Source organism: Eptatretus burgeri, chromosome 8 (assembly GCF_056783735.1).
Source record: "Eptatretus burgeri isolate ZD-2024b chromosome 8, Ebu_testis_v1, whole genome shotgun sequence".
Taxonomy (NCBI): domain Eukaryota; kingdom Metazoa; phylum Chordata; class Myxini; order Myxiniformes; family Myxinidae; genus Eptatretus; species Eptatretus burgeri.
Window position 1 is genome coordinate 47,240,786 of NC_140968.1, and position 14,860 is coordinate 47,255,645.

The window sequence follows — 14,860 nt, forward strand, 5'->3', positions numbered from 1 at the left end:
TAAATGTCTCTCGTATCTCAATCGGGGAATATCTCAGTTTTGAGCTGTTGCTCCTAAATGATCATCAACCGAACCCACCGACATATCATGGTTGTCAGTCCTAGAAGAGCTGCACACACCATCAGCCAATACTTCTCCTTGGCCACCCACATTAGAAGTAATGGACAGATAAGCAAATTATTAATGCTGCAGGAGAAGAAGAAGCAGTGACAGCATGAAGTCAAAGGAAACAGTATCGAAAGCATGAACAGATGAAGCACATTGGAAGATATTTCATTAACACCAGTTGTCAAACACAAGTTTTGCAAAGTATTTTATTGAATAGGAAATAATTTGAAATATATATATAAATGTAGTGAGTGTGGTGTATGTGTGTTTGTGTAAATATATATATATATATATATAATCATTCAGGTGTACACATACGTGGCAGGGTTTTAGCAGCTCAGAAAACAAATAATGAGAGTAAATATCAGGAAAATATAAATCATGTTCAGTGCCCTAAGTTAGAGATTTTAGAGTAGCATTGTGCAATACATATAAAATGAGTTAAAAACGGAGGGGAGGGCAATGGGTAAAGATAAATAAGTGATTATGCAACTATGAGACCAGCAATCATATATTATACAGTTAATGATTATGCAGTTAATGGGCACCCTACATATTAGAGATGCAAAAGTGACAAACTTTGACCATCACACTACTCCACCCACTGTACAAATTCCCTGTGTGAACCCTTACCTCCCTATCTCCTCCCAACACCATTCCCCTTTTCCCATCCTTACTCCCCATCTCTACGACCTTCCTTCCCTTGATATTTCTCGAAATCATTTTTTACTTTTACCATCTGCCCTCCTTCTTCTCCATCCAACATTGCCACCTTCTGGCATTTGTCATATACACACTATATGCTCTGTAGAGTCAACTATGCAATTGGCAGAAGGCAGCAAACAAGTAAAGATAAATATCAGGTATCGCAATATCCTTCATTTGTTGACCTCGACTTGTAAAAGTTGTCTATGAAGAAAAAGATGTCAACAAAAACAACCGACTTTCTTTCACATATCGTTAAAAAAGTTAAATTATGAATGAAAGAGTAATACAGAAAATAGTCGTATTATTGGTGATAACAAAGGCATAAAATTGCATAAATGGATGTCCATTAATTATAATTTTTTTTTATCACTCAGAGCTTAATATTATCATAATCTCATGAGAATCTTCAATCGTTTTTGCAATGGAGTTATCTTGTTTAAAACATGACTTAGAAAAATTCGATTTGCCTCTTCCGAACTTTAAAGGGGAGTGAAAAAGTTGCATTAGAACTGTCGGCAAAGATGTCAGGCTCTGTTTATATTTTGTCATATCTAACAGGATATTCAGTGACACAACATTTCCTCATTGCGGATAAAACTTTGGCATTTCTCACAGTCTCAACCACAAGGTGGCGACATCAGCAGGTCCTTTCTCTGAGCGATGCAGCCGAAAAACCGATGGAGGGTCAACTACCTCAAATGGGTAGAGCGACTGTGAAACACGTGGACGTGAAATGGGCCTTTTTATACCTGTACATGCAGTTTTTTATATAAATTATTTTGCTAACGTGAGATGTACAGCTCAATTCCAATAAATGAAACAATTTGTCTGATAATCCACACAATAAATGATTGAGGGCATTTAAATATCAATGATGAAATAAAAATTACAACCAATAAACACAGTAGGCTTAGAATAATTTTAAAACATCATCGTGATAAAGAACAACTATATTGTTGGAATTAGCTGCTGAAAGGCTTGAAAGATGAAGGCACGGCAGGGTTATCTAAAGCCCACACATACACAGCGTAGTAAGGTACACGGATATAAGGCTGCCGTTTCATACTTTGAAAGTGCTGTCATAATTAGACACGATAAGTATTGCTGTGTTACTGGAGCTTTGGTTCTAATAGTTGTGTTGTGATGATGGGACAATGAGATGTTCTGATTCTTAGGACGTGTGGCTATAATTGTGTGAACATGTCGTCTGTGGTTAATTAAACCCACTCCCAAAGCACTCCCTGCCAAAAAAGAATAAAATATATAATACGTAGTATTTCATACAATTAAAAATTTTATATTTTAACAAAAAAGCTGAGACTCCCCCCTCCTCCACATGTTGTGAAGAGTGAGTGGTATCTTGTGTGCTATGTGGTGTTTCATCCTTCCCCATTCATTTCGTGTTCCCATTCCTGTTTTTATTCCCAGCCTCGCCTACCTGCCTCTTCCCTTCTACCTGTATCAATCCCATCCCCAACCCCACTACACCCCTCCACCCTCAATCCCACCCCCCACCCCACAACACCCCTCCACCCTTTCCCTTCCACCCACCACCAGCCACACATGCCACGCAGGGCAGATAGCACTACTTTGTCTCAAAATGCTGGGAAGGCACTTGCACTGGAGAGATTTTGAAAGAAACCCATTGGATGCCGTGTGTGTGTGTGTGTGTGTGTGTGTGTGTGTGTGTGTGTGTGTGTGTGTGTGTGTGTGAGAGTGAGAGTGAGTGAGTGAGAGTGAGTTCAGTGTAGAGTGACTGCATTGATTCTGGGCCGAGCTAGACTACGACATAAGGAGCAGCTGAATATGAGAGGACATTATATATGAGAAAGGAGGCAATTACGAGGAGATCTGATACAGATGTTTAAGTACAGAATGAAAGGTAGCATAAGTGCACAAATAAGTGCAGAATAATATTTTAGCAGAATGGACACTGACAGAACCAGGGGCCACAGACGTTGGGTAAAAAACAAAAAAGAGGATCAGTGTAAGGACGGTATAAGGCAGGGGTCTTTCACTCAGGAGTAGCAAATGCATGGATTGATCTCCCTGGAAAGATAGCGGCAGCAAAAACAGTAGATAGGTTTAGGTTTGAGTTAGATAGGTATCTCGAAGCATTGGCAATAGTGGGGTACATGGATATTGGCAGGAATGGAAGGTAGCTCAGGTTTTGATGTGTGATTGGATAACTGTGTCATGATTGTGATGTCTGTGAGAGAGTCTTATCTAAAGGTGAATGTCCTGGCTGTGGTTGTTCATTCCTCAGCCTACAACTGCATTCACCCTCACCCCCCCCCCTCAAAAAAAAAAACAACAACCCAAAATCAAAATTACAATAAATCTTTTATAATTTTAAATAATGATGATTTATACTTCTTTGTCTGGTGATGTATATAATGATTATATACCCCGGTGATGTCTGTTCTCACCCCACTGCTCTCATCCACCCCTCCCCCCAGTATATTTAAGTTGATAAACTGTTACATTGAATTAATATGGTACTGATGTAGCACAGGTCTGATGGAGCAAATGGATCCAATTTCCTTTGTATCCCTCCTGTTCCTCCTGCATCCAAGTTCCTTGTGTATCCTTGTGATCTAATATAACCATACATTCTAGTCCTGACCAAACAGGTGACAGATGTCACCACCATTGGTTTCACAGTTGCACCATAACGTTAAACCAAATGAAAACAATAATGTATATGGGGTGAAAAAAGAATAACAGTAGCTTATGTTCATCTACATGACGCATTCGTTTTTGTAAATCGTTTTAAAAAATTAATTATCCAGTGAATTTTAATTGGTTTAGGGGGACAGGGTTTCTATCGTAGATGACCGTCGAAAGATTTTGGTGCTGGTCCGTTTCTGTCTCTGGAGGTAGAATACTCGTGTATTTTTGTATTCAAGAAATAATGTATTTTTGAAGCGGGTCAGCATGGAAGTCAAAGACTGATATCTGTCCGATAAGACAGCACTTTCCTGTCCGATAAGACTCCTTCGTGGAAGTCAAAGACGTGAAAATATATTTCACAAAGAGTACGCCATTGTGAGTTTATATCCGGGCTACGTTTCAAGTCAATTGTCTGTAGAAATACCTGTCCTTGGTTGTTGCAGTGTCTCTGTGCCATTCACATGTGGCGAGTGTTGCCAAAGCTGCAAGAAGGTCTTTCAATGTTTTAACGAGGAGGTTGAGTGCTCCCTCTTTGGTAAAGTGCACTTTTGATCCATAGTTTCCATAACAAACTCCATTATTATCAGTGCTTTGCAGCTAGGTATGACCGGTTGGCACACACTATGCTGGTGTGAGAATGATTATGATTCAGTTAGCTACAATGGCAAAGCACAAACAACATATGAAATAAATTGTATGACTTGTTACGACTCCAGCGATAGCAAACTTACACTCTTGATCTGATGATAATCTGCTTCAATGTCACCTTAATTGGAGATTCATACATATATATATATATATATATATATATATATATATATATATATATATATATATATATATATGTATATATATATATATATATATATGTATATATATATATATGTATATATATATATATATATATATATATATATGTATATATATATATATATATATATATATATATATATATATATATATATATATATATATATGTCCATCCATTGGGACCATACTCTGTGCAGACCAAAGCCTCCCTGTCAACTCGCTGGTTTATCACCCCCCCACCCCCCCCCCCCCTATTCGGTTCATTGTTACCTCCGTTGGAGGTTACGTTTTCACCCCTCTCTGTCTGTTTGTTTGATTGTTTGTCTCTCTCTGTCTGTGTGCACGATATCTCAAAAAGTTGTTGACGGATTCAGATGAAATTTGGTGGGCAGGTTGCGTGTGTGAGCACGACGAATTGATTCAATTTTGGTGAAGATCCGAATCCGGATCCGGATACAATAATTATTTAATTTTTAAAGTGATTCTTCACTGTTGATAGGGCCAAAAACTATATATTGCATGATATTTGAAAAATATAATGGGCCCAATACGTTCTCGTGCATCAGACATTACGTGGTGGCAGTATGCGCTCCACCTCGGCCCTTATAGTTTGTAATGTTTATGTTTCATTCCCTTTTATCTGATGTTCTCCATCCTTTCCTATATAGATCCTCATCTTATCAATCATAGATGTTAACCCATATAAAAAGGCCAGCTTAATAGTCAAGTCAGGTAAAGTACTTGTAAGTAATCATTCCATTTTTGTACCTGTTGCTAACGATGAGTGGTCATATTTATTTGCAAGCCAGTATAAATTTTTTTGAATTTCACGAGTCTTTTCAAAACAAGGAGCAAAATGTTTGATAACCTTCAATAAAACGACGAGTTACTTATCATATGGGCTACAGTGTCGTTCAGTAGTATGCTCACCATTGAGCTTTTCAGCCAGGATTTGATTCTGGATGTGGTCAGACAATTTAAATTGCTGTTCTGATATTGCAGTTTTAAAAGTGCTGGGAAGGTGAGTTGCATGCTGTCTTTTGGATGGAAACATTACGCAAGCTATCTCAACGGCATTTAGGTTGCGGATATTAAAGATCTCAGCTTTCGAAAGTGTAGACCACTGCGTACCAGTATCTTGTTCAAGGACTTTTTTTTTTGTTTGTTCGATAAGTTATTTATATATAATTTGCAATGTCTACAGTGTGGAAAGTGTGGAAATTCCAACATTACGGATATGGGAAAGGCACGATGGGCCAAATGGCCTCCTGCTCACTGTAAATTCCTTGTATATCCTTGTAATATGTCTGAATAAAAGAAACAAATGATCAAAGACAAGTGAGTTTTCACGTTTTTTTTTTTTTGAGACTACTCAAGTTCGGGATAGGCCATCTAAAATATTGAATGAATATACCTCTGCTTAATGATGTGGTGTGGACAACAGCTAGTGACATAAATACATGATTATCATTGTCACATTAGGTTCTGTCAGTAAATTAATTTCAGATACATATACAATTGAAGTTGTGAATGTAACAAGATGCAATCTGTTGTACGAGCCAAAGAATACACCTCCGTTTGTGGGTGGTGGAACCCTAGCTTACTTATCCCAATCAGCTTGCCAAGGCATAGGAATTAATTGAGCATGAGGTTTACAAGCAGTCTGTTGGAGCAATTACTGTCCATAGTACTGGAAAGGTACTTGCGGAAACTTTGAATGTTAAGTGCCTGATCTTATTAGATGCACTTTCTAGCGTTGTTGATGTTACATATGTTCTCGGCAATATTAACGGTTTAAGGTATCAAGCTGTGCATTGCCATCTAATCATCCTGAGCTGCACCAGATGTCAGACATTCTCTTTATATGTGGTTAACACACCAATTATATTTCCCTGTGGATATAAAAAATCATCTGTCAGCTGTATTTTGTCATATACAAGGTTAGTGGTTACATTTTATGTTAAACTAAGATGCCCAGTCAGGCAGAGAGAAAGAAAGACACATACGACTATGTCCAGGGATATACAAAAAGAATGGGGTCCACAAAGGTCAGAGTTTGGGTCAAAAGTCAATAATTAGGTGAAGACTGATGGTGTAAGACAAAGATGTGATGGAGCAAGGTAAGGATTGGTAAGCAGTTTCAAAGAAGCTCATACTGACGAAGGTGCATTCTCTGGATGATATCACGACAATCCTGAAACACCCGACGAATGTTCTCCGTATCCACGGCGCAAGTAAAGTGTGGGTAGCAATGATGCTTCCCGCTTCCACTTGCTGTGCTGATTCTCTGTCGGGAGTAACACGGCAGTGATTCAAACTGTCCATCTTGAATTCTTTACCATGTTATTACCTCACTAAACACAACCTCCCTGTCTTCTCAATTCCTCTTTCTCAAGCATACTTTATCTATAATTCTCCCAAACTTTTCTTTTTTAAATACCCTTATGGTTTGCCCATATTTTCACAAGTTTTTAGTGTTCTCTATTTCTATAATCCTCACCTCTGCTTTGTTCTTGGTTGTTACCTCCTGATACCCCCAGCCAGTCTCTTAATCGGCTGCCTTCCTCTGTTCAACCTCATTCACCAATATTACAGTAGTAAGTTCAATTATTTTTCTTTCCTTTCCTGTACAACGAACACCTTATCAACAGCAATCCTGTTTTTTATTTATTGAATGCTTCATGCAAGTACTCCGCGCCCCCAATTTCCCCATCCCCCACTCCCTATAAAAGGAGCTCAAATTCATGACAAAGCTCTTCCATGAGTGTACTATCTTTTACACGAGCCTCGACTATGTATACAAAATAAAAACATATGTATATATAATAAATGCTCTATGATGCTCTCTCATAATACTTACCAAAAACTCATCCCTGATGAAGAACTTGGCACGAGACACCCGGGGGTCTTCTCCTTCCGGTGTGGGTGCTGGTTGTGAGAGTATAGGGTATCAGCAAATTTAAAAGGCACATTACACATTGAGTTTGTGCTTAGAATCAGGCTGTGATCACTTTTAAAGTTACAAACAGACTGCCATGCAATTATGATAATAGCCTTTAAAGGTGTAATGATGGTGGTAGCCATATGGCTACTGTAGAATAAAGGCCCCTATTTGATGCTGTTGTATATTCCTTCCATTCTTGTGTCGACTGGTTGTTTTAACAAACTTTTAGTGATTTCTGAAGAAACACACAAAATGATTCGCACAAAACGATTGAAAGTTGGGACGATCCACATTCAAAAATAAAGGCACCACCACCGGGTGTAGCTGCCCAGCAGATAAGGGTCATATCCGATGTTTTGACCACCGAGTGATCTTCATCTGAGACTATGCTGGTATTGGGTGCGAAGGTGTTTGGTATCCTTCCAAAGGGGAGAGCGGGTAGGGGGTGGATCACATGACTGCAATTTGCAGATGGTGAGACCTCACATAGTTTTTATCATTGCCTTGTGATAAAAAAAAAGGTGACGAGTCATGTGGTGTTGCACCTCCCTCTTTAGTGGATACGTGAAAACTGGTACACATTGCCAACACAGTCCCATATGAATATCAATCAGGAGTGATATGCACCTGGGACTGTGCAGGGCACCTGTGCGAGTTTCACCTGAGTCCGGCATGATGGGCACCTATACGAGTCGGTGGGGCCTTTGTTTTTGAATACGCAAATTGTTTGTTATTTTTTGATGCCTAGTTACAAAAGGGTCTTGTGAGTGGAGAAAGTGTGGTGTGAAAGAGTGTTATTCATCTTCAAGTCGAACTGTTCTGTTGTGTAGGTCAGTGCACTGTGTTGTTTGTTGTTAAGAATTTTAATTCCAACGTGAAGATCCATAGTGCAATGAGGCATGTGCCACCCACCATCTACAGGCATTGTGTAGTTGGCGTACTCTGGGAAATAATCTTCAATTAAGAACTTTCCAGCAAGAACCTTGTCCTCGAGCATGTCTTGTTTATTCAGGAAAAGGATGACTGAGATCGTTTTCAACCACCTGTACGGAGCAATGACACACCACACACAAAACTTGCATCACTCAGCACGGAGCCGAAGTTACTTCATTGCGATGCGTCAAACTCCCTATGTGAATGCAATGAATTTGTTATCTTCAACACTTGTGATAAAAAGGAGCTTGGTATAGCTTTGTAAACATCACTCGGTTTAATTCCCACATCAGGGAAACAATTCTGTAGGTATTTATGTTCTGAATTTTCTTTACTCTTGTCTACTCTTGGCATGGGAGATTTTAAATCCCCAAAGTAAGGTGAGATGAGACAAATAAAAATCTACACTGATGGACAATATGGAAGACAAGAGAGTTCAGAGGTAGCAGAATCATCTTCGAGATGTCCAATCGAGACTGAATTACCAGATCGACTATAAATTATTATCCTGATCAATCCTTTGCAAGAACGGCGTTACATTAATGAGTGCGCTTTCCTTCTGAGTGCAAGTCAATTACACCAGCTTTCCAACCTGCTGGCATTTTCTTGTTTTTACAATGATCCAAATGCTGAAAGTAACTAACAGAGTACCTGCCCAACTTGTAGTACCCTACCCCACCTGTAGGTGGTGCTACTCGATACACATTTACATAAAGAATTTGCGTTCTTCCTCCCCCCCCCCCCCCACCCCCGAGACCACCGGCAAAGATAAAAACATGCTTACGTACTAATTGGGGATATGCTGATCCTATGTAGCAAGTCTGGATGGAATCGACTCCCAACACTGTAGGGTGGAGTAGCGTGACAAACAAACAAACAGACAAACACCGGTACGTGAATTATCGTGAGGATAAGGGAAGAAAGGGGGAAGTGATTGTGAATTTAACGTTCCATCTTTATTTACTTTTAACAGTGTTCTTAACAAACAGGGACAGGAACAACGCAGGTATGATGGGCTGAATGGCTTCTCATGCGTGAAATTCCTTTTGTATATTTGTGTAACATTGTTAAGAACAGGAGGAAATGGGGAGGGAAGGACAGAGAGTTGGGGGTGAGGGTGCATGAAATTGGAAGAGGGAGATTGAGACATTGAGAAGGGGTGGGGGGGGAGATTGAGGATTTGGGGATGGAAGGGGGACTGAGGACTTGGAGTTTGGGGCAGTTGAGGACTTGAAAAAGAAAGGGGGAGGGGATGACAGAGTTGGCTTTGGGGAGGAAGGGCAGAGAGTGGACAGTTAGGATTGAGAGGTTTGAGGATTTTGAGGGGTGGGGGAGGAGTTGAGGACATTGGGTTGGGAGGGGTTTGAGGATTTGAAGAAAGGGGGAGGGGAACACAGAGTTTGGGTGTGGTGGTGGGGTGGTGGGGTGGGAGAGGTCAGAGTTTGGAACAGGGTTAAGAACATGGGATGGTGTGAGTGGGTGGAGGGGGGGGGTTGGGGACCTGAAGTCACATTTTACATTATGCAGAATTTCCATGGGTCCATGATAGTCCCATTGTGCCTTTCGGGTCCGTTGGGTCTTTTGGGTCCTCTCGGTATTTTTGGTTCTCTAGGAAAGGAGAAGTGATTCGTGCAGAAATTTTTTATGAGGTTCACTTGGCTGTGCCTGGATGAGTTTGAGAGTAGGGAAGTCGCAGCTGAAAGCCAAATCCTATCCAGGTTTCTCCTGATGACTCCATCTTTGCTCTTTACTTCTTCGGGTTCCTCCTTGGTCTTCCGTTTCATTGTTTGTACCATATCCTGATGTTGTGTGGACTGTGCTTCCACTCTGATGGACCTCTGGTAGCTTGTACTGTACATGTTGCTGCATTTGAGCCTGGGGAGTAACTGCTGAAATATATCCGACCGGCTTCTTCCCGACATCTTTGTTCCTTTCACATTTCTTTCCTTTTTTTTTCTTCCATAATTCTCTTTATTCATTCTAATCCTTCCTTTTTCTTCTCTTTCATCTCTTTTCCTCTCCTTCATTATCTATCTCTCAAAGGAGAAGTGAATTTGTGCAGATATTTTTCTCTGAGGCTCACTTGGCTGCACCTGGATGAGTTTGATGGTTGTGAAGTAGCGGCTGAAAGCCGAATCCGATCCAGGTTCTTCCTGATGACTCCATCTTTGCTCTTTACTTCTTCAGGTTCCTTCTTGGTCTTCCATTTGATTAGGACCTCGGGGTCATTTGGATGCTCTGGGTCTTTTGGGTTCTCGAGGTATTTTGGTTCCTTGAGGACTTTTTGGTGTTCAGGGTCCCAGAAGTATTTTGCATCCTCTGGATCTTTTGGGTGTTCGGGATCTTCAGGGTCCTCGGGGTCTTTTGGGTCCTCTGGGCACTTTAGATTAAGTATTTCAGGTTATAATTGTAGGTGACGTCAGGTCAGGTGTCCAACCAATGGGTGAAGAGTGGATATACATAAATACATAATCACCTACACAACAAGAAGAGCAGGAGACAAGATGGGGTGGGAAAGGGAAGGAAAAAAAACAGTGTGGAACAGAAACATGAGGATATCTGTGGAGGGGAGAGGGATGGGGGTGAGGTACACAGAGTAAATAAGATGGACACTACAGGGACTCCAAAAGCACTCCATCATAAACCCCCCAAAAACACTCCATTATATATAGATTAGAGCCTTTACATAAATCACATGCAGGAGGAAGTAATGAATTATTTAGGTGTTAGTGGACCAATGGACAAATAACAGTTATCTGGAATTTGAACCTGAGTTGTGAACATCATTAGCCACCGGTCTCGATGAGAATGCTAAACAAGCGAACCGAAGCAATTGCTTTTGGATATCAGAATGTTAAAGATTCCTGGGTTTCTTTAAATAAAAGAATAGCAGGTCATTGCGTGGTGGTTCCATGACCAAATTACAAATCCATGGGCTGATCTCTGGGGGTGGTGGTGGTACTGCATGCATCAGTGACCAACATACAGCCGGAATGATGCAAATCAGCAGCTTCATGTGGCAGCAGATACATTAATGAATGAATGAATGAAAGAATGAAACTAATCAACAGTTAAACTTGCAACCATTAAATGTTTGGACATTTAAACATCTGTTCGAGTGATTAAATGTCGAAAAAAAAAAAGAGCTTAATTTTCAAACAGCCAATGTTTAGGTAGCCAAGGGTCGTGAAACAGCTTGTATGTGCAATATATCAGAGAGGACACATTAGGAGATGCAAGTGAAGCTTTACAAATGCTCTTTAACAATGGTTTGCATGCATTTTGTTTACATTTTTACACTTTTGACAATGTTTTGGGATGAGTGGAACATAAATAAGGATCTTATGGAATGATGACAAGGATGATGATGTCTTAAATGGCCACAATAATTCCCATCTCGTGAAGTTGGCTGGGGAGAGTCTTTCACCCAAGTCATTCATGAACTGGCCTGACGTCAAGTAAGATCAGAGCAGGAATTTGGAATTAGTTCAAGGTGTCGGCGATACACTTTGAGGAGACCGTGGGATCTTTAACGTCAACCAACTAATGCTGGCAGACCAGGATGCCCAGTTTAACGTCCATCCAAGGGATGGCACACACATTGACGCCTCACCCTGCTACGAGACACCAGGATGACAGTTTATAGCTGGACCGAGATTCAAACCCAGGCGAGACAACTCAGAGGTGAGTGCCTGTACCTCTAAGCTATCTTCCCATCCAAAATGAAGGCAAAGCTCCCCAGTTCAAATTCATAATGGCTCATAACATGAAGGATTAATGTGTTTAGCAATCCTATCTGATTCCTTGGCAAGAGGTGCTGGAATCCAAAGTTAAAATCATTGACAATATGTCCATTTGACTGTCCTCATCATCATCGTTTTATAGCCATTTCCATGCTTGCATGTGTCAGCTGTGGTTCACCTAATGGCTGCTTTCCAGGCTGCATGATCCCTTGCGAGCCCTTTTGTTCGGCCTTTAACTCTAAGATCATCTCTCAGCAACATAACCCATGTTTTCCTCGGACGTCCTCGAGCTCTCCTTCCAGTCACATTCATATTTATACACCTCTTCACGCAACTACCCGACCACATCCTTCCACATGTCCAAACCATCTCAACCATCCTCTACGCATAACCTCACTCATTCTTTCTATACCGAACCTCTCTCAATTCCACATTTGATTTCCTATCCCTCGGTGTCACTTCACACATCCATCTCACCGTTCTCATTTCATTTCGTTCCCGCCTCCGTCCATCCTCCTTTTTGATCACTCATGTTTTACTCCCGTACAACATCACCCTTCCAATGGAAGCTGTATAAAGTTTTCCCTTTAATTAGAGAGAGGTCCCTCTTGATGTCAATCGGGGTAACAACTCCCTAAACTTCCTCCAGCCACTTCTAATTCTTGCATTCACTGCTTCCACCACACCACCACCTGCACTAATCATATCACCAAGTTAACAGAATTTATCAACACATTCCAGAGATATATCCCCAAAAACTAACCTTTCCACTCTAACTGGAGTCACTTGTTTACCTGCACAAACAGCACATTTGAAGACAGGAACCACCTGCAGTCCACCCCTGATGCCAATACACCTCTTGTACACCCAGCAGTTGCAGGCTATACTCATTATTGAATTGCTACTTACACCTTTTCTACAGACAGCACAGGGCCACCTCCCACTTTTTTACACACTTCCTTCTCCCGCACCACTAATCAGTACTTTTGTTTTCCCTGTATTCACTTTCCGTCCTCTGGCCTCCGTACCCTCCTTCCATGCTGTATATTTACCAATTACCTCTTCCACACTGTCGGCTATCAGCACCAGGTCATTAGCATACAGGAGCTCGCAAGGTGAGCCTCCTCTAAATTCCTGTGATGTAGCCTCAAGAACCATGATGAACAGGATTGGACTCGAGACTGAAACCTGATGAACACCCACTTTCACTTCAAAATCCTCACTCTGCACTCCATTTACCCTCACAGAGGTTTTTGGGCCATCATACATTGCCATGGCTACCTGAACTAACCAATCCTCCAGACATAACTTCCTCATGGACCATTGCACTACTTCCTGAGGCACCCTATGAAACGCCTTCTTCAAATCCACAAATATAAAGTACAGTTGTTCCTTCTTCCACAGATATTTTTCTTGTAATTGCATAACTATAAAAACCCCTCTGTCGTGCCCCTTCCTGGTATGAAACTAAATTGCATTTCTTGTTTATTTACACTCTGTCTTATCAATTTATCCATGACTCTCTCCACCACTTTCATTCCATGGTCCAGCAACTTCAGACCCCTATAGTTGCTCTGAATTCAGGCATCACCCTTCTCTTTAGAAATATTCACCGTTACCTCCTTCAACCAGTCATCTGGGACAGATGTCTCCCTTATAACTGCATTTATCAATTTAGTGTTTTGATTCACTCCAATATCACCAGATGGCTTCAGCATCTCTGCAGCAATACCAGTGCTGCTCCCTGCTTTACCATTCTTCATTTCATCGATGGCTTTCTTCACCCATTCATTTTTTATTTCAGGTGGTGGACCTTGCACTGGCTCTACTGCCTCCAGAATATCCCTGGTCCAAGGGAACTGCTCATTTAGCAGGTGCTCATAGTAACTCCTCCCAGCATTTATAATATCCCCATGTTCAACCAGTACATTTCCCATGTCATCCTTCACACATTGTTCTCCTATGAGATCCTTATTTCGACTGATCATTTGCTTTACTATCCTCACTATATTCCCTCTGCTATCTGCATTATTTATCACATCTGAAAGTGAACCCTGCACTAATTTTTTAGCCTTGTAAACTTCCCTTCAAGTGTTCCTCATTATCCCCTCCATTTTTCCAAATCCTGAACAATTTTCTTTTTTATTAAATCACCATATCCACCTCATTACTCCACCACCATGTAGCCTCATGTCTCGGTGGGCCCTTCGACCAGCCACATGTCTTTTTAGTATCTCGCAGCAGCCCATCTTTTAAAGAGTTCCAACAAGTCTCTACATTCTCTCCTACCATTGGGTTTCCAAGATTCATTTCCAGAAGTTCCTTGTAGAAACAACATGCACAAGTGTCTCAAAACTCATCCTTCTCCTACTCACTTAATCCTATCTGTGGGGCGTATGTTGATACTACTGTTAATAGATGCTTATCAAACAACAGCTTGAGAACTATATATAACTCCTGCATTTACCCTCCTCATCTCCAACACCTTCTCAGCCACCATAATCCCAACACCACCAGTTCCAGCATCACAACCTATCCAAAATAATTTGTACCTATCATTTCTACCTCTGACCATTCTTGCAGCACTTCCCCTCCACCTTGTTTCTTGCATACAGCACACATCCACTCTTTTACAGCTCAAAGTTTCCGCTATTTCACCAGCTCAACCAAGCAAAGTCCCAACATTCAGGCTAACAACGATAACCCCTATCTTGCCATGCCGAGTGGGTGCTTTAGGCATGACAGGTTTGCTCCCATTTGTAATTTGTACAGCCATATATTTCAAGGAAAGTGAAAGTGAGGGAACCTGAGTATAAAAGCCACCCTCCATAGTATATGCTACAGCAACCCCAGACATCGGTGCGCTTACACGACCTGATGCCATAACACCAGCAGTTCAGTGGCCTTGTGGGTGAACCACCCCAGCCCACTCCAGGGACAC

The 14,860-nt window shown here is 41.1% G+C and overlaps 1 protein-coding gene across 4 annotated transcripts in view; it reads right to left on the reverse strand.

Annotated features, from left to right (window-relative positions):
* Positions 1-344: 344 nt before the first annotated feature.
* The window catches only part of LOC147021673 (guanine nucleotide-binding protein G(olf) subunit alpha-like), a 191,455-nt gene continuing 176,939 nt past the window's right edge, over positions 345-14,860 (reverse strand). For 3 of the 4 annotated variants that reach the window (XM_085891903.1, XM_085891904.1, XM_085891901.1), the window contains 3 exons: positions 8,156-8,286; positions 7,160-7,227; positions 4,554-6,586 (listed from right to left, as the gene is read on the reverse strand). In XM_085891903.1, coding sequence (XP_085748029.1) covers positions 6,440-6,586; positions 7,160-7,227; positions 8,156-8,286 — 346 coding nt within the window. In that variant the 3' untranslated portion in view covers positions 4,554-6,439. Of the gene's footprint in view, positions 1,528-4,553; positions 6,587-7,159; positions 7,228-8,155; positions 8,287-14,860 lie in introns of those variants that run through there. The other variant, XM_085891902.1, reaches the window with a different exon arrangement.